The following is a 20,848-nucleotide window of genomic DNA, read 5'->3' as shown; positions in this document are numbered from 1 at the left end:
TAGGTGCAATACATGAAAATTTGTGATACACAGAGGTTGCTTTCTCATAACTAGAAAGAGTGGACATTATTGTGGTATTAAGAGCCCATATCTTCCATTACTGTACATTGCTTGATTTGGTTTTAGTTACATTTCATACTTTTTTGTATTTTCATGCCTCTCTTGAAGAGTGTGTTTTACTCCTTATATATACAGTAGACTTACAATGCATTCCAATAATCCTGTTTGCCACATTTGTTGATGTTTTAAAATGTGTGGAGGAAACTAAGCATTCTCCTCTTGAAAAAGTATTTTTAAGAATAAAACAACAAATGCTTATAGTATGTTGAAACCAGCCTTTCTACTTAACCTATTCTGTCCACGTCTAAAACCTAGGAAGAGAGAAGTCTAGAGAGAGTAAAAAAAGGTTGTATGCATCCCTCTCCTCTCCTCTCCTCTCCTCTCCTCTCCTCTCCTCTCCTCTCCTCTCCTCTCCTCTCCTCTCCTCTCCTCTCCTCTCCTCTCCTCTCCTCTCCTCTCCTCTCCTCTCCTCTCCTCTCCTCTCCTCTCCTCTCCTCTCCTCTCCTCTCCTCTCCTCTCCTCTCCTCTCCTCTCCTCTCCTCTCCTCTCCTCTCCTCTCCTCTCCTCTCCTCTCCTCTCATCTCACAAGTGGTAAGGCCATATCTGGAGTACAGTGCCCAGTACAACATATGGAGCCACTTAAAAGAGTGCAGAAAAGGGCCACTAGGATGATTAAGGGACTGGCCCATCTCTCCTATTAGGAAAGACCAACAGAGCTGGGAGCATTCAGCCAGGACAAGAGAAGGCTCAGGGGCAATCTCATCAATGCGTACTGAAATCTGGAGAGAGGGTGCAAAGCAGAAGGAGCCAGGCTCTTTTCAGTGGTGTCCAGTGGCAGGACAAGAGACAGCGGGCACAAACTGAAACATGGGAGGTTCCTGTGGCTTGGATTCTGTGTTAAGGTTAAGCAGTAATATTCTTGTTACTGTGCTGTGAATAAGCATTGAAGAATATATGTCAAGTACAAACTTGCAATTGAAGAAAGTCATTGTCAGGTGCTTCGTATTTATGTATCTCTCTCAGACTGAAGGGTTTTAGGCACTGTTTTTACTTCATTTCTTCTTCTCTGTTTGATGAGAGTATTGCACTCTTGCCAGAACGGGAATGTGTTGGTCTGGCAAAATAATGAGGAAGGCTGACCATCACAGCTGGCAGAAAGCATATTTGCTATTGACAAAGACAATAAGGTCTCATCATAGACTCCTTGTTTAGCCTCATGTAAGAACCACATGCAACTTCATTCAAAACTACAATCAGTGTTTTTATGGACTGTGTAATGTGTCATCAGTGAACCATATAGTTTGAACTTATAAATTAGTATAATTTTCATCTACTTCTTTCTGTTCATTTTTTTGGTAACTATAAAACTTGTGCTTATTATTTGAACATATGGAAATATAAATATTTATATTATTAACAAATATCTTTATGCCCAGTCCATATGAGATGCCTTGTATAAATATAAAGAAAATATAAAGGAGAAAGCAATTGCAACCAAAAGCCCATATCATCTAAATTTTGGAATGGCTGAAGCAAGTAGTATAGACAGAAGCAAAGAAGGGAGTGGAGATTGCCATGAAGTCATAATACCATCTAGCTATCCAGTCTAAAAAATAAGATTAGAAACTACTCTCAGGAAGAAAAGATCAATAACTAAATTCAGGAGAGAGGAGCTGCTTGCATTTGAAACTTGAGCTCATTTTGACTGCGGCGGTGATTCAATACTCCAGTGATTTACCACATGCTGTTTATGATTGCGCAAAGCATCAACAACCTTTACTCAGAGAATCTCAAGTGGAAAAGGAACGCATGTCTGGATACAAATGTGTCATGCAGTGATGTTATCGCATAGGAAATCTGTCATGAGAATGTGGGGGATAAGAAGGCTGGTTTCTAAGCAACCTTACACAGCTGAGCTGCTAAAAATGGCTGAATTTTAGCAGAACATCTTGGTAGTCACTGAACAAGAGGAGTTGAGGGTTAGAGCAGTACACAACACATACTGAAGACAAAGCCACAGCTGGGGATGAGCATCACTTACCACAGCTGAAGCGGATGTATAGAGATACCTTTGCACTTTCTCATACTTGGAATGAGCCATGTAAACTACCATGTAAACTAAGCCAACAAAGAAGTATCCAAGTTCTTCAGATGCGCACTACTCTTTACAGAGTAACCTCTCTTACTGGCAGACAGGAGCAAAGAGAATGGCTGGTGTGGTTCCAGCTGCTGACGGAGCCACCAGCTCATTTCACAGTGCTCTGAAATACAGCGACGTGCTTTGAGAAGCACTTGGTACCTGTCGTTGAAACAGGGCAAAGCAAAGGTAACACAGGCCAAGATCTGGCTTTTCCGGAGGAGTCAGCAGGGGAAACTGAACTAAAAACAACTTAGAAAAAGATTGAGCTTTGTAGTGTACATTTTATAGATGAACGTTCAATTAAATTCATGTAACTAAATTAAAAGCAAGCTGATTGTTTTCTACCAGCTATGCATGAATACTTCAAGAACTAGAACACTTATAATCAGTAAGTCCCTATGGCATTGAAAGGCAGGATGGAAATACTCACTTTTTTTTTTTTAAAGGCAATTTTTTTTCTCCATATCACTAATAACTATTTTTCTGCTCTTTCTGAGATCTGTAGCTGTCAGATTCCTGTATTACAGGAGGAATAATCTAGGTTTTTAGAATGACTGCCCAAAATGTATTATTCCAAAAAAATAAATATAAAAGCAGCCAGTACCTCTCATGGAGAACGCCTTGTGGAAGAGCCAGCCAAAGTTTCACGTGGTAGCAATCTCTATAGACTTTTCTGGACTAATGATTACACTACTCATGACTTGACTGAAAAACAGAAAAGCACAGTAAACTGATAAGTTTCAGTTCTTTTCGTCCATATCGAGACATCAGAAATATGTTTTGGGCCACTCATTTTTGGATGCAACAGCATAGCTTCTAATGAGGGAAGACCTGTGCTCTATAGAATATTGTCAATTTGCAGAACTTGCTGTCAGGACTAGTGTCTGGTTTAATAAGGCTTGTCTTTTGCTGCTGGAATGCCCCCAGTTGTGATAGAAGGTTTTCAGTGTTCACCGTGTTAATTTATACTTGCTATTCCATTTCTCAACTTTGCCAGAGAGTCTGTCAATATAATGCCACTTGTTTCCAGAAATCAGACAAGATTTATCTTTAAGAATTGGATTTTTAATTAGAAACCTACCACTTGGCTTATTTCAAGTGCATTCACGCCAAAAGGGAGTATTGAAATATTGGCACCAGTGAATCCTATCAAAGAGTTCCAGAAGAAAGGAGAATCTAGTTATTTTCTTGTGAAAACAAGGCTCTCAAGACAACCTTAGCTAGTTTGAGGAATATTTGGGCTAATTAGAGAAAAAGTTAAAACATCCAATCAAGATGGCTGTAGATTTAATAAAGTCCTGAACAAGTGCTTATAGAATTGATGAGTTTAAAGTTTGGGAACCATGAAAATCAGGTAAACTTAAAAATCTTAAAAATATACTTAGAGGAGCAGGCGTGGGAGGGAGGAAACCTATTTCACATCTACAAAACATGGAAACACATTTCTGTGCCTCAAATAAAATTGCCAGTTCATAACTGGTGCATTTCCAGGTCCTTCCAGTGTCCGATTGCATTTACTTATGCAATTAGGTAAATGCAATGTCGCATCCAAAGGAGAGATTGCCTTTTCTGTTCCCCAAGTATGCCAAAGAAATAGGAAAAGCAGATGTAAAAAAGACTGAAAGATAATAAAAGGTTTTCTGTTCAGCAGTGACAAGCAATCTATTGAATTAAGAAAATTGCATAACCCAATCTTTGCTGGAAGTGCAGAATGTTTTATAATTAGAAAATGTGACAGCTCTCTTGAAAAGCAACAAGCTAAACTAAAATGAAGTGGAGGAAAAAAAGCCCTCAAAGAGGCTTACTCTCATTCTAACGAGAGGAAACAAGCTCTTGATTAAAAGTTGTTGCCATGTAGTGACAATTCTTTCAGCTTGCTGTTGTTTCCCAGCCAGAGCACATACGAATCGAGGCTTTAGGAGAGCAGGAGGAAAGCTTTAAGCAAACTGATGAAAAACAGACTCCATTGCTACCAAGACTGTAATAACATTTCCAGCCTGACTGATTATTATTATAGCTTGAAACTTAAATATTCAAGAGAGATAATGAAAAGGCCCTGAAAGCCTTTTCAATGAAGAAGCAGAACACAAATATTCCTAAAACTGATGGGCAACAGCAAATTGAAAGCCTCATTTAACTATAGCTCTGTGGATTAAACCAAAGACCATTTTCCTCCTTTAGTATCTTTCATATCAGTTGTCACTGTGATTTGACTCCATTTTCTCAATGTCAAAGATTCAATCCAAGTAATTTCTTTAACCCTTCAGACACAGTGCTCTAGGGCTGACATTACAATACAGCAGAGTGAACTGCACATCTCCATTAGCAGGAGCAATTTTCATTGGGACTTCTAAAGCTACTTTTCAAAATTAGATAAACATTGATTAAATCATTTAAGGGGTCAGATCTAGAAGGTACTATATTAATCATGTGCTTTCTCTTTACTTGAGAACATACAGAACTTCTGGGATAACAGCAGCTTTATTTATATGCGCTGTGCAGCATTAATCGTTACAGGACTTAGTAAAATGACAGCGAGTGTCCAGAAGCCATTTGAGCTTTCAATGCTGAACATTTCCTCAGTGTCCATTTCTCTTTCACTGATAGGCAGTGGTATCAATTTGAATTACAGATTCTGATTCTACAGGGAAACTGATTAAAAACAGGAGTACATAAAAAAACGTAAAATGGAGTCTAGAAAACTCAGAGAATGATTGTAAAACTCTGTTCCCTCGACATTTGTTTTTGTTGAAGAGCACAGAAAGGTAGACTCCAATCTAGTTTAAGGATCTCTGCAAAAAGAGATAATGCATAAGCATCCAAAGAGATGAAAAAGCTGGAGACGCAGGCCTAACTACAGAGAAAAGATGTTTAATAGAAACGTACTGAAGTCAATGAACAATCTGTTCAGTTCAAGTTGCCATGGAAACTGTCCTATTAAATGCTTAAAAAAAAATCAGTTCTAGAAACAAAGTACTACAATTTGCCTGTACAAAGTGCTCCCTTAGTAAGCTCAAACCAAGTGTATTTTGGTGCTTTTCTATCATTTTGTAAGCTTGAAGAATTATTTTTCAAAGTCATCATTGTACACTGTAGTAAAGGCATGTGAAAGAAAGCTCACCATGCAAACCATGGTGAAATGGGCAAGACAAATTGCCCTAGACTCAATCTGCTTCTTTTCTTTGCAATGCCAGAAACAGTGTCTAACAGACATTATTTGGATTTACTTTCTGATAATACGTATATTAGGGGCAACTGAACTGCCATGGTTATTCGAAGTCTTTGCATCCCCATTTCTTTTCTGATTCTGAATGAAAAGTTGCTGCCCACAGCTCTGATGGGCAGAACAGGGCATGAGGACTCAGTTACAAGGATGGTGAGCTCACGTGAGTTACTAGAGATTTAAACAATGTCAGCATCATTCTTCAAGATACGCTGCCTTTATGCTCCACAGGATACTTTTGCAGTAACTTAGGAAGCTCTGTGGCTTGTGGATGGTGTCTATAGAAAAAAAGCATTAAAATTTGCAGTATTTCACCCTCACTTTTGTAGGCAACAGCACTAGGACAACATACCTCCTTTCCTTCTCTCCGCTGGCAAACTGAGGCCTTAGCCTTTCATGCAGAAAATATAACTTTACAGGTAAATTTGAGTTCTGCATTTCACATGTTTACCTTTACAGCCCAGAGAACCTCAGGGAATATCAGGCATCCCACAGAGTCAATGCAAATATGATCCACATCAGAACATTTTGCGTTACACCTAAAGCTCATAAAGAAATGCAAAGATGTATTTTAAATTACTCCATCCCCACCTCCTAGATTTAGACACCTTACTCAGAACAGAGGGTTCTGTTCACATAGTCCAGTATCCCTAAAGACAGCTACTGAAGCCCTTCCTTAAAAGTATCTGTAGCAGCAATCCTGTATTTTAAACCATTGAAGAATAAACATCTTTTTATAGAAAATATTTATATTTCTTAATCATGGTGAAAGTACATACTATAGACTTCTATGTTTACATATGAACCTGCAGTGATTGCAAAGATGGTATTTTACTATATGGGACACAAAACTGCTCTTTAAATAACTCATTTGTACTGTGTTGAAGCAGAAGCATGGCTTCTTTGGGTACATTGCAAACACTTAAAAAGACCCAAAACTCTATGTATTTTCAGGAAGCCATATGTTCCCTATTTGGTGTCTTTTTCCTCCTCATGTATCCCATGATTTGCAGTCAACTGTAGTCAATTTGGGCTTAAATACCCGTCAGAAGGAGCGAGAAGTGGCCTAGTTTTATAATCCCTGCACAGTAGCACATCTCAGATCGGTGGACTGTTTCCTCCCATTGTTCAATTCCTTCTTAAGAGAGAAGTTCTTTATAAATACTGTGAAAATTCCTTATTGAAAGTTACGAAACCACCTAATAAAACAAATAGGTGTTTTAGTCAACCTAGAATATGCTTATTCAAACGGTAAGCAGAGAAGGTCTTTAAGAGGGAAAATTTGAGCACAGCTGTCACCTTTTCTCTTAGTAGCAGCAAATCATAGGATCTGGGGCCACACGCTGGTCTTATTTTTACAATACCCTATTCTTGTCCTCTGTGCCAAGATCTTTCAGATGGTGCTCTACTTCCATATTTTAAAAGGTCTGTTCTCATTAGCTACATTTCCCGAGTCTACATTTCTTCCCTCTCTCTCCCTGCTGCCATTCTGTGCATTCTGTGTCTGGGAATCGTGTGTCTGTGTATGTGTCGTTCTGGTGAACAGCTGATGTGCTCGGGGCACAGCAATGCCAGCAGCCCTTACTCACTGACCTGATCTCCTGCCACACAAGGGAAAGGCACCTACTCATTTTTGTGATGCCATTCTGAAACTAAACTACCTCTCTCTTTTTTAAAATATTGTTTCTTTCCCTTCCCCCCAATAGCAGTGCTAAATTATGACCCATAAGGTATAGAACAGAGCTTTGTATCAAACATGTTACCACACAGAATCTTGGGCGAGTGCTGCAATGTGTGACACTGGGTTTGGGCTAAAAAAAGCTTGGAAGGGGAGCAAGTGATAGAAAAGACATTTCTGAGCATACTGCCTGTTTTAGACATGTATAATAGAGAACAATCATCTTAAAGAATGAAATAAAATATATATATGTATATTAAAAAAAACTAGGTGTCCTTAGAAAATTCAGATTGTAAGTGAAAGTTGCATTCTGCCCTTGGCTCCTTTGCTGTTTATATTCCTAAAGACAGTTTGAATTCCTGTAACAAATCTTTAAAATTAATTACAGGTTACTGCAGCTGTCATAGAGTTTGATTTTTATAAAATAATGGAGCTCATGTTAACAAAATAAACGAGTGGTGCCATGGTGATGCATGGAAGCAGAAGCATAACATTTTGCGGGTTAGCTGTGGAAAGTAACACCTTGAACTTTGAGTTCTTCCAAGAGAAGCAATTACTACTGTCCAGCACAACTGAAGCTTGTCAAAGCATTTGTATGTTTTTCTTTTTTCTTTTAGGAAATGTAATTGAGACTGGCTTGCAGGAAAGCCTTTTTAATCTAAAGGCTAAAAAAAACTAAATACAACAATAGGGTATTATTTGAGGGACCCATTCATTAGCAGTCCAAGAAGAGGAACAAAGCAGCATTGAGTTTGCAGTTCAGATGCACTGGAAGGTCCAGTGCTGCACTTCTCTGCTCTTGTGTCTCGATATAACAGAAAACCCCTGGGAGAATTTGTACCAAGCAGCATAAAGACTCCACAAAAAGAAGAATCATTTAAGGAGTGATGGCGATTTACAGAAAATAAGCAAGCTACAGGAAAAATAGTGATAACTTTTGGGAGGAATTTTGTAGGCACTGAGCACTTTCTATAAATATAGATCTATTGAAAAGTGACTGAATTCTGTATGTGGCAGAAGTCTTGTAAAATGAGCACTAGATCATAACTAATCACAGATAATACGGGTGTCAAGTGTCTTCAAAGCGCAAAGGTATTTAAAAAGCAAGCTGCAGTTCTTCTGCAAGTTAGATATAACGCTGTCCCCTTTTAAGCCTAATACGAAAATTGCAAATGAAGTGTTTCATTTACCAGAAAACTCTTTTGCTGCTCTGATGATGCAAAATGCTGCTGCCCTTCTGGGAGGGGTGTTCTTATTGCACACCTTGGTTGGTAAATGTCTAGTTTTCCAGTGTCTGGAAAACAATGTGAAAGTAAATACATTTTGCTTTCATTTTCATGCTTAATATTAATGTGTAATTTTTATCATTAATCTACAGAAATTAACAAAAACCGAACACCCACACACTACAGCAAACAGACTGTGATTTTTTTCCCCTCTAAATTCCTGATAGGTGCTCTTCTTTATGCTATCAAAGAAAAAGAATGAAGAAATCTGAAAAAATCTTGCATATCTTTAAAAGCTGGTTAACTCAAACTTGGTTTACAAGTGTTAAGAATTAGTTAATCTCTACCTCTATATAGGTGTAAATTTGTTTTATTTTCAGAACTGATAATAAGGTTTATTTTAAAAGAATAATGGTATAGAGATCGTTGTCTTTGCGAGAAATCCAGAAGTGAAAGGGAATCATAGTGGTCTAATAACCTGGCAGGACTTTGTAGATGCTATTACAAACACCGATTTTCTTCACACTTCCTAGTGGTATGCACTCCAAACAAAGAAAAGTCACCTCAAATAACATCAGCACTGTTCTCTCATCTTAATTACTATTAGTTCCTTTTGACACAAATAACTCCACTTTGCTGGGCAGTATGCACTGTAAAAGAAGATATGCCTTATGGGGAAAGAAAACCTTGAAGTCTGAATGTATTCACACTGTATCTTATATTATTTACCCATATTCATTAGTTCTGGACCAGAAGAGGTCTGAGCACAGCCACCCCTGCTTTCCAGAGGTACACTTGGCCAACACTCAGCTTGCAGAAAGCAACTCAGCATCAAAAAGTTATTTGAATCATGAATTGAGTTTAATGACAAGCAACTGTACGGCTCATAAAATCCATTCCAAGGGACCATTGCCCATACATAAAACCTGCAGCTAACGCAGCGTATCTCATAAGAGCCAAACATTTGCTCTTAGAGCAAGAAAACAGGAATTTAGAAGACAAATTCCACAGCCGAGCTCTGACTGGCCCCAGTTTCTCCCGATGTTTAGCTTTGCCTACCTAAAGCTTCTTTGGGGTCTTTGTTTTGCAGTATGTGTAAGGACACCGCTCAGTGACAAATACATTTTATAAATGGATGTTGCATATGTCTAATCTGAAAGACCATCCTCTGTGATTAGGTGTATGCCTATTAAATCCAGCTACAAACGCACATCAAGCTCTAAAACCACAGACATTGTGACAGACTGGCCTGCGCTGAAGCAGACAAATTGTATATCCAGATATCTCATACTGCTTAGTGATTCCCTGAACGATTCTTAGTGAGGGAGTTTGAGAGCTAAAATTGATGGTAGTAGATGTAGTAGCATCATCTGCAAACATTTGCTATTTCATTTAATATTACTTTGTTAATGAGTAAGAGTTCAAAGTAAGTATACTACAGGCTAAAGAGGTGAAAGTGGAAATCTAAGTCCTAAATGTAGTTCTGCTTCCATGTATAACTGTGTTTACATTGACAAGTCACTCAATATGTCTGTTGAAAGGGAAATAATGCCCTTGCCTCTGTTCCCAAAGGAAGTACAGGGAAGATTTATGTGGAACTGGAGTGTTCTTTGAACAAATAAAATGCTGCAGAAGTACAAGTGTTTTACCTACCTAACAACAGCAAAGGGAGAATTATACAGCTACAGTGTGCTGAGAAATTGATGGTTATATGCGTACATTCCCATCAAAGGGATCCTGATGAGATTGCAATATACAACTGCGTAGTCAGCTCTTGCTTGTACTTCCCACTGTATACGTTACGTCATTCTGTATTAAAGTTGTGTGCATTTATGCTGCCTTTTTTTTCTTACACATTAAGTTCAATTCTCAACAAATATCCTGAAGTAGAGAAACATGCGGTTTTTATTTGTTTAAATAATGAGTGCCTGACATGTTCCTTTGAATATTTACATTGTCAAATTCAATCTTGAAAGTTGAGCATCACTTTAGGCAACAATCATGCTGTATTTTCAGTTCAGTCTCATTCTACTGCCACATTTCTCCTTAATCCAAGATTATGTATCCTCTTCAGTAAATTTTTAGGAGGAACTTATGTTTTATCTGCTAAAAATCTGAATAAAAGGTGCCAGACAACTTTCACCACTATTTTCATGAAGGATTCAAGCAACAAAATGATAAGAGAGAACTTTTTCATGTTACCAAAAGAAAGAAAAAGCCCAAGGACTGGAGCTGGGTTACTAATGGGTAACAGAAAACTTTCTCATGTCATCAGGTAACAAACTTTCACACCACTTATCATTAAATCCTAGTGAAGAAAATTTTCCATCATTAGATAAAAAAAGAAACAAAACCACACAACGAAACACAAACGCCTAATTTATTAGTAGCAAAACTGAAAGATCTGAAGAATTTTGCATCATTTCCTTATTATATACTGTGACTTAATGGCAGTTTGTTTTATTACGGAAATTACTTCACAACCTAGCAATGGCAGGCAGTAACTTAAACTCATTAACCTATGAAATGGCTACTACTAGTCAGATATTTACTAGTAATGAGCTAAATGACAAGAAGTCAGACTACAGTCAGAAGCCTGCATTTTCCAACTCTAAAGGCAATTTATAGATAAATTCTTTACAGGTAGCAAACTTTTCTATTTAGCAATCATTTCAATGTACTGTTGATATTGTTTGAGCAGATACATGGGCAGCTATGCCCCACTCATTGATTTGTTTTTCCAGATAATATTTGTAGATATAACATAACCTCGCTCTAAAGGCATCTGAAATTAGATACCCATCTTTCTCCAGAGCTCATTACATAAAAGATTATAATCTTCCTCACCTTGCTTTCAACTAAATGGAAACAGCTGTACCAAGAATACAGAAACTGTTCTGCTGCTAATTCACTGTAGTCCTGATGCAACGTGTTGTAAAATACTATTAGCACTCTAGGACTTGGTGGGACTTTTCCTCGTGAGATTATTTGCTAAATCCAACAGTTATTTTCCAAAACACTATAGTGACCATGCAGAACAGAACTGTGCTTTCACACCAACACAGGTTAAGCCATTCAGAGTTTAGAGACCTACTTACTAGAAAGACACAATTAGAAAGGGGTGTTGTCAAATGTCAGTATGAAGGGACTGGCACTGATCAGGACACCAGTGTCTGTCACCTTCTCCAAGGGACTGCAAGCCAAACAGTACATCTGGCTCCTCACCCAGATCAGCAGAAAAACTGGTTGCACTTTTGAGTGGGAAGAAATGAGTGAAGTTGAAATGGTTCAAAGTTGAATTTAGGTATAGAATAGTGAAAGCTGTGTAGGAATACTTGTCATCAAAACCAAATTTATTATAGTCCAACTGTTTTAATTTGTTCCTCCTGACTTTCCTTACAGCAACCCTAGAGACCAGGCTTTCAGGACCTCTTTCTACCCCAGCTGGGTGCTGTTCAATACTGTTCCATACAATGTTTTTATGGAACACCTTATTTTCTGAAATACGGGGAAGCTTATTTTGTCATGGAAGTTCAGCAGGGCTGGTGGTCCCACTCACATCAAGCTGTGTGCCAACTTGTCTTACAGAATTATGAAACAAGCCCTTTGGAAGAAAAACCAAAACAAAACAATATGTTTTGAAAACAATATTCATGCACGTGAAAAATGAGCAGTTACAGATATAGACAGAATTCATTGTTCTGAAGTTCTGGGTTCTGATCAACGGCACGGTCACACCTGCTTTTGAGTTGTAATTACGATTTTCTTTAATGGCTTTTCATAGCACTTGTTCCTTATGTGAACATGGTGTGTTGGTTAGTTAACCTGCCATTCTACTAAAGCAGATATGGTTGGTCAAATGAAAGCAGCTGATGTAATAGCTTATTTAGCTTCAGTTCAGTCTCTAGTTTTTACGTATTCCAGCTTTAAAAAGTTAGAGCAGTTGCTGACTTAAACTGACTTTCCTTATCAGCTGCTGCTCTGATCAGTCCACCAGGTTACAGAGGCAATTTCATTCTGCAATTGCAGGGGAGAACAAAGCACTTGAAAGAAGCCATGCCTCTTTTGTTTCATTGTAAACTTGTGACTGTGATCTTGATTTAAAAAAACCTTTAAACTACACGCCTAAAATGATTTTGATCCAGCAACCTTCAAAGGCATAATAAGCACCTGAATCTAAAACTAGGCCTTTGATACGTAATATATTCTTTGCAGGGTCAAACTTTTTATTGTGTTATTACATCAAAGAAAAAGCACCTGAGGTTAATACTGTCACTGGAATTCTCTTATTTGAAAATGTGTTGTCGTGTTTTGCTTTGCTTTGGTGGTTCTGGTGGGTTTTTTCCCCTGAAATGCTCTCCTGCAAACTTAGTGGATCTAGCTGCTTTTTTAATTTTGCTCCCCTCTGCTTTTTCGCCTTTTTATTATATTTTTTTAAAGATGGCAGTTCTGCTGCAGTGTGATAGACCAAGAGTTACTGTGACTCAATCATTAAAATGTTCTGTGTAGCCAACGTAATGATACTTCAGCATAATGAAGAGTACTTGTGTTTCAGTGGTAATGGGAACACAAGGAGAAACCTGCAAGGGTGGTACAAGAGCCTGCAAATTACCGTGACCGCAGCAGTTCACCCATTCTATTCACTGTGCTGTTCGTTTCACTTCATCTATTCATACAGCTGTACACATTTCTCACAGTGGCTATTTCTGACAGCGTACTGAAGCAGAACTGTAAGAAACTACAGCTCCATAGCCCCGTGTGATTTTTGAGAGGACTGGCACAATGTATTCCACACCGATATTGCACACTGATGGTGTAATACAAGCGTGTTACTGTCAATGCGATTATTGGTATTTAATAGACTAAAGCACAGATGCTGTGAGTCCATCGACACTACATAACCTAGACTGCGTCCAGCACATATTTAATTCTGGTTTATAAGAACATCAAAGAATTTCCACTCTGACATTGTTGCTGGGCAGTATCTGTAATTCCCTATTGGTTGTACTATACAGTATGTGACAAAATAATTCTAAATGGCCAAGTATCAGGAAAAAAAGTCCTTGCCAAGTTCCCCATTTTCCTGGTGTAATGTGTTTTTGTGGTTCAGCAGCCTCTGCTGTGTTGTGTTCTAAAGGTAAACACATTCAAGTTGTTTTAAACCAAAGAATATGTCCTTCTTTATACTCACTTCTAGAACTTACTCCAGTATTGCCCTTCCACTACTAACAGCTTGCCACACTGTATTTACTTTGGAAGCAATTGAACATGCACACTGGTTGCTTATATATCATGCTGGAACTGTGTGGTTGGACACCGACAAAGCTGTTTCTCACAAAAACAATATGGGACAGTTAATCATTTCAAGTTGTCCTGGGTTCTCCATGCTCGTGTTCTACCAACTGGAACAGCACTAACAGCGTTTCTGTGACATTCTTGACTCCATCTCAACATGGATTAAAACTGAGAGGTTAGAATATGGAGAAGATCTTAAGATACACATATAAGTAGATATAAGAAGGAGTGCAAACTATGCAGAATATCTATTTCATTTTGTCAATTCCTTAATTAACAGGAGGAGGATCTGTCAAGTTTTTCTGGTTATGAGAGCACAGGAGGTGAGTTTCTTTTTCAATGTCATTTGCCATTTAATTTTGAAACCTTTGATTTCCCCTTGTATTTAAACAGCTACTTAGAAGATTAAGCGAATTCAGGTTATTTATATTGTGAAAGCTATGTCTCAAAGGATTTGATCATGTGAATTCTCTTTGAATGCAAATTAAAGCTTGTAAAAGTAATTTTTACACTCTTTAGGCTAGTGGATTCAAAATTATTAGAAAATATTATGGTTAATCAGCATCAGATCTTACAGGTGTTTTCAGAAATCAGCAGTGACGAAAAGCTTGTTGGAAAATATGAGCTGCTAAGAGTTTAAGAAGAATGAAAAGATTAATCAAAACATTTTATGGCTAATTATATTATGTAATAAGAGATGTACATGCCACATAATAAAAAACAAAGTTGTATGTGGTATACTAATATTTCTTGTAAGTGATTAAGTCAAAGAGAAAATACAATTCCAGCAGCTCAGATGGTGCAAGATCACCTTCTGTATTGGCATAATCAGGCTAATGACTGGGACTCAATAAAAGGAACTGGTTGTTGGGTTTTTTTAAATATCATTTCAGTAAAAAGCAAAGCTATAGTACATACAGTACTTTTGGTGTTAATTCAGTAATACAGGTATTTCAGTACAAATTATTATTATTTGGCTGGACTTGAGGCTCAGGAGTATTTAAGCCTGCATCTCAGATGTAGGGCACCAAATATAAGATCTGAATAGGATGTGGACAAACTCCTATAACAACTATAATGTAATAACATGTTCAGAGAAAAATGCACTGGCTCAGGAAGCACATTATTACATCAAGATGATTCTGCCTTCCTTTTTTTCCTTTTTCCCTTTTAAAGAACTGATGTCTATGTGCAAGGTCTAATTTTTCAGGTAAAATATTTTTATCACATCTGCAGTGAGAACTGCAAAACTGGGAGATAAGTAGGTTTGTGGATAATAGCTCCTTTTGGAATGCAGAGCACTATAGCAGAAAGTAAATCTAGTGAAATCAGATCAGCTTGCATGAGCGTTACACAATTCAGTGTGGAAAGGAGCTGAGATTAAAGTTAGTAGCTCTTGCCAACTAAAGAAATTTTTCATTTCAGACTTTTCAGAAGATCTGAGGAAATCAAACATCATTTTTGTAGTCGGTAAGTAGTGCTACATTTGAAAATCCCCATGTTATTTAGTTTTGATAATAATTATATGGGGTTTTTTAAGCTTAGCAGAACAGTTTGGTTAAGGTATTTGCATGGTGTTTTAGTCTTTTGAAAGGGAGTTAGAATTGAATTTCATGTAATTAAATTAACTTGAGTGACAACAGTTGTGTAAAGCTTAGAGCAGGAGGTATGGGTAAGTGTGAACACACTCAAAACGACCTTGGGCCTTGCACAGCTCCAGCAGTGCTGTGTGATCTCCAAAAGCAAAGCCCCCTCACAAGCATTAGTTAAACTGTTACTAGACTGGATTTTAAGGTACAGGTGAAAAAATGAGGTCTCTTCACCTCTTCATTTGTGGAACAACTTTTGTGAATACAGATTTCAGTTCTACATGTGCTCGACGTGCTGTTAAAAGTCAATAGGCTAGTGACCGTGCATAATGCTCAGCATGCACTGAGGCTCTGCAGGTTCAAGATTTATTTCATATTTGCTTTGTGGAAGTCCAGAGAGGAAAAGCACCATGTTAATGCCCATTATTTATATAAATGTGACTAATGTAAATAGCCTGAACTTTGACCAGCCTTTTAAAATAAATTATGACCAGAAGATTAACAAATTTCAGCTTGGGAGGAGAATGAAGATGAGGGAGCCAGAATCTTCCCAGTAGTGTCCAGTGACAGGACAAGGGAAAAGGGGCACAATTTAAAATACATTCAATTCCATCCGAACACAAGACATTTTCTAGTTTTTTTTTTACTGTGAGGGTGGTCAAACACTGACCTGGTTGCTCAGAGAGACTGTAGAGTCTCCATCCATAGAGATGTTCAAAACCCAGCTATACACAGTCCTGAAAAAACATCTCTAGCTGACCCTAGATCATCCCAAGAAGTTCCTTTCAACCTAAAGAATTCTGTGAGAAGACAGGATGTTTATGTGTTGTCCTTTTGTCTCACCCTATCTTAGACCAAATACAAGCTACCTCAATTTATTGAAAACCCGTGGTGGATATTATGTGTTTGAAAAAGGAAAATTAGGTTAATTAAGTGTTCATTGGAGACTTTTCTTAAGGAAAAGATGCATTACTCTTAATGTTCAGTCTTTAAGCAAACTCTGATTCCATGCTTACTGAAGTACATCTTCCTACAGTGAGAAATCTTCCTTCTGTCTGCCTCACATATCTTATTGGAAAATTATGTTTGTGTTTGAACAAACACAGATTTTTTTAAGACATGAAGACACTCAAGGAATTTTCCCTCTAAAATTATCCATGGTAGAGGCATATTTTTCATTTATCTCAACTGCTTTTTCAAAGAGCGTTTTTGATTTTCAGTTATAATTTTTATAGGCCATTTACTAGCCGTCTTCCAGCTTAAAACTGAAATCTCACCCTTTCCCTATTTAATCCTGCTCTTAAATTAAACTCAGACTTTCTAGTAAATGCTTTCTAGAAACAGAGGAAAATTCTGCTTCATCGAGTCTGAGTTTTCTTTGTGGAAAATCTTACAATGAAAAGTTTGAACAAGTCCAAACATGGTTTGCTTGCCAACAAATTATGTAGAATGATTTATACTTTTTTCCAAAATACCACCATCCCCACGCCCCCATCTTTCCATCCCTGAAACAGCTTCTTGAAGTTTGATGTGAAGAGTAGGGTATATTTTTTCTGCGGTGTGTGGTTTTTTTGTTTGGTTGGTTGGGGTTTTGTTCGTTTGTTTGGGGGGGGGTTGGTTGGTTTGTTTTGTCGACCACCGTGACATCTTCACAGTTGGCTGCGAAATATTGGGTTGACCCCATCTAGGTAGTAAACTTAAATGGTATTTCCCAGAGACAAACTTCTCCATTGCAGTAGACAGTGCTAGAAATGTTCAGCCCCAGGTACCTTGACAATAAGCAGAATAGATGGGTTGGAACATCCTGCTGTTGATACTTGAACAGGAAAAACTGTCTCAATCTCAGTCATGTTTACTCATTACATAGATGTATTCTTGATGAAATAATGAGATGCTTATAAAGATGTTTTAAAACTAGAGTCCTAAAGATGTGCATCTGAAGTAGTTTACAAAGTAATTGAAATACATAACACCATCTGCCATAGCTGACAAATCGAGACACAATTTATAAGACAAAGGGAAAAAAAGCAGACAATTCCATCCCCCGCTAATTTCTTTTGAATATTGTCCAAAAAGGGAAAGAAAAAAAAAATCTAATTAGCAAAGATTTACATTAGAGCTAATGTAGGAATGAATTGGAGTATTAGTTAACTCAGATTAATTAAGCCACAACGTCAAAGTTTTATCCAGACAGCACAGCAAAGGTATAGAATCAGCAAGTAAAAAATATGAGACATAACAGGGTAATAAAAGAGGCAAAACCTAGTTAAATTTGGCCTGTAAATAACATTCAAGAGAAATATAAAAAGTTAAACAGATGGAAAGATAAATTTGGGGGATGCACTAATATTTGAAACATGCAATTATTGCCAGTGACTAAAAAGTTTTTTAAATCCACCACAAAAACAAACAAACAAAAAAATCCCAAACAACCAACAGCCAAAATCAAACCTTTTTCATCAGACCAACATGAAAAGTAAAATCTCAACCGCAATGGACAGTGTTTGATTTTATCATCCTTAGCCAATGCGATACTCTATATCACATCCAGAAAACTGTCATACATAACAAGTTACTGGGAGCATTATCCCTCCCTGTCCTTCACAGGAGTTTCATAAACCAAAGCCACGTTTAGCTTTGGTTGAGGCTGAAACCCAAGCAGAAAGTTTCCAGGAATCTTTCTGCACTTTGGTTTAAAGAGAAATTCCTCATTTACTCCTAAATTTCATGCTTAAAACATAGCGTAACTGATTTTTTCTGCAGAATGCAGGTCATATTCCTTCTGATGGACCAAAGCTGGTAATGGTTTAAACCCAATGTAAGTAGGACCAGCTTTTCATCTGACACTCTGAAGGTAGGATCACCACCTACTTCACAGGTGAAACATTATCAGCTGCACACATTAGCTCATTAGCTGCTTGTGCATACAAAACAAAAAAAACCATCACAAACCCCAAAACTCTGTCCACAGTATGTCAGATCTTGAATAACTCGATCTAACTTTGCATTTAGCCCTGCTTTGAGTAGGGGCTTTTACCAGATCAAGTCCCTTCTGACCTAAATTATTCCACAGTACTTGTGTTGCAGTTCCTTGTACAATCAGCCAGGCATAGGATTAGCGGTGCTAATTAATTAAAAGCCCAGTCAGTCCAAGCGCTAACTGTAGAAGCTGATGAAAGCTGCTTTCTCTGGTTTCCTATGAAATTAACTACACATTTTAAGAGGGATGAAAACTCAGTGATGCCCCAGGACATCACATCAGTCTGCCAACATGTTGGTTTGTGAATAAAATCATCTTTCAGAGAGAAAAACAAAACAAAAGTTGAAGGATTTTTGTTATTGTTTGTACATAACAGTGTCATTCCTATATGGTTTCACTCAGACAAATATGTGAACAACAGATGAGGTGCTACTGAGAAGTCTTCAAATGCCATATTCTGAAGATAAGGCTGATTTTTATTTGTATAAATAATCCAAGTAGCATAGATAGAATTGCCAAACTGATCGAGTCCTCCAAAAATCATAGCTTGAATTTAAGGATTACTTACTTGACTGAGGTTATTTTGATTTCAGTTGTGACTTCTGAGGCAGCTGGGTTTCCCCTGCAAGCGTTTTCCATGATACAGCAATGACGCTCATGAAAATAACGTCTAGTGATTGAAACATTTTAAAATGAATGCTGGGACTCTCTTGTAAATCCTGCTGCTGGTATTTTATGTAAATGTTCGTAGTATTTTGGTGTGTGATAAATCCGTAAGATTTAGCAAGTTTAAAATGGAGACATGGCAGTCTGTCTGTATGACACTTCTGCTTTATTAATATTTCTGGCAGCAAGGCCAGTTCATGAACTGCTCACACTGCTGGTTCCCGTCCCTGCTGGCTCCCAGCAGCAGCCCCGGCTCCCTCTGGCATCATTAATTCATCTGCTTGTGCTGCGGTGCTCTAGACCAGACCAGCACATTGGCATCAGGTGCCCAGGCTTGTCCTCTGTCACAGACTGGAGGGAATTGGGGCAGGAGGGAGAGCAGGTGTGAAAGACTTGATTTCTTAAGCTGAGATCTTTCACTGATCTAAGGCAGGCTGCAGTTAAACATTCACAAATGCTGCTTGGGCAGTTGTCACTTCTCCCTGCCACTGAGACCGCTCCTTTTCTCCCCTTGAAGTGCTCTCTGTGAAGCATTTCTGAATGCAATTATTAGATGGGGAAAGGTGACCACCTAAGTCAGCACTGCTGCCAGAAGGTTGTTTACCACAAAATCCCCTTACACAGTTTCACAGGCAGCTGAATCAACATAACGAAAGGGAAAACCATGCTAAGGGAGTGCACAGACCTTTTAATCTAGCCTTGTCTACAGAAAAGCAATAAGCAGAACTGCATTCAATTTCTATGCTCTCTCTAGTACACTGGTCCCAGCTACACGCTTACTATTTGTATCAGAGAGCACAAAGGGACAGACAAAGGATTCAAGTTCCAAGAATAATCTCGATGACTGATACAATGTGCTGAATTTCTGAATCTGCAACTTTTTATTAAGTTAATGAATGAGCTTTAAAGCAAGATGTACTGCTCTTAGCAAAAGTAGTGTAATACAAAAGCATGCTAACATTGAAGAACTGCTGGTCATTGTTCTACATTCTCCCACAGGTCACAGCACACTCATAATTCCTCTGGCCATTTTCTAGACCTTAATTCTTTATCTTCATGTCATATGAAGACTGGAAGACAACATGATTAATCCGAATAAGAAGTTACTGCAAATCAGCCTGTCGCTGGTTAACACCATTTCTTTCCAAAATATACTCAGGCGGAGTCAAAGATGACAGCATACAGAAAAAATGACAGCGTTCACAAAGAATCTTACGCCTTCACAACAAAAGTGGGGACATATTCTCCTCCTCCTAAGCACTGAGCCATTGCAAAACATCACTAACTTTTTCAATGCCTCAAGTTTTTTTCTGTTTGAAAAACAGCATAACAAGTTGCAGTGAAGGCTTCTTAACTGAAAATATCTTTGGGCTAGCTTTTGTTATATTTAATATGCAGCTGTTGTTCCTTATAAACTTTCTTCAACTAAATTATTAAATTTTTCTCATCTTTTTAGAGAGAGGCATAGATTTAATAAAGAGATCCTCTAAAAGAATGAAATACAGTTTTTGCAACACTACAAATTGATAATAAGCCTCATGACTGCAGGGTTAATTTGCTGTTAAAGGTGCTTCCGTAGCAGTCCCATGAGTATATACACTGAGCAGGAAGAAAGTATCTAAGGAGTAAGGAAATGCACTTTTGTGTGCTTTCCATCCTAAATAGCTTTTTTTTCAGTCACATTAAACACTGGCCTTCAGAGAGAGGCAAGACATTAACTAATACTTGAATTTCAGGCACGTAGATTAATACTGTTGTAAATTCTGAGTATGTGTTCAGCCCTCAATGTTGAATTTCCCGGGGGCTTCCAGCCCCTTCTCAGATCAGGCCAAGCAAGAACTGCAGTCTCATTTGTTGATAAGACTTTGTAAAGTGGGTCATATACATTTGTCAAACAGTAGGATGCTTTGCTACTCATCAAATGATACTAAATTAATAGCATTGGCCATAAAAATTACCATTTTCAGCACATAACTTATCTAATTTTGTCT

General features: G+C 37.9%; 1 protein-coding gene across 1 annotated transcript in view; it reads left to right on the top strand.

Annotated features, from left to right (window-relative positions):
- AK5 (adenylate kinase 5) overlaps positions 1-20,848 on the top strand; it is a 92,631-nt gene that overhangs the window by 53,556 nt on the left and 18,227 nt on the right. Inside the window, exons 9-10 of the mRNA XM_065841753.2 lie at positions 13,903-13,945; positions 15,048-15,092. Of these exons, the coding sequence (XP_065697825.2) occupies positions 13,903-13,945; positions 15,048-15,092 (88 nt within the window). The remainder of the gene's footprint in view (positions 1-13,902; positions 13,946-15,047; positions 15,093-20,848) is intronic.

This window comes from Patagioenas fasciata, chromosome 6 (genome assembly GCF_037038585.1).
Source record: "Patagioenas fasciata isolate bPatFas1 chromosome 6, bPatFas1.hap1, whole genome shotgun sequence".
Taxonomy (NCBI): domain Eukaryota; kingdom Metazoa; phylum Chordata; class Aves; order Columbiformes; family Columbidae; genus Patagioenas; species Patagioenas fasciata.
The sequence above is the reverse complement of the archived record's forward strand: the minus strand, read 5'-3'. Positions and strand labels throughout refer to the sequence as shown.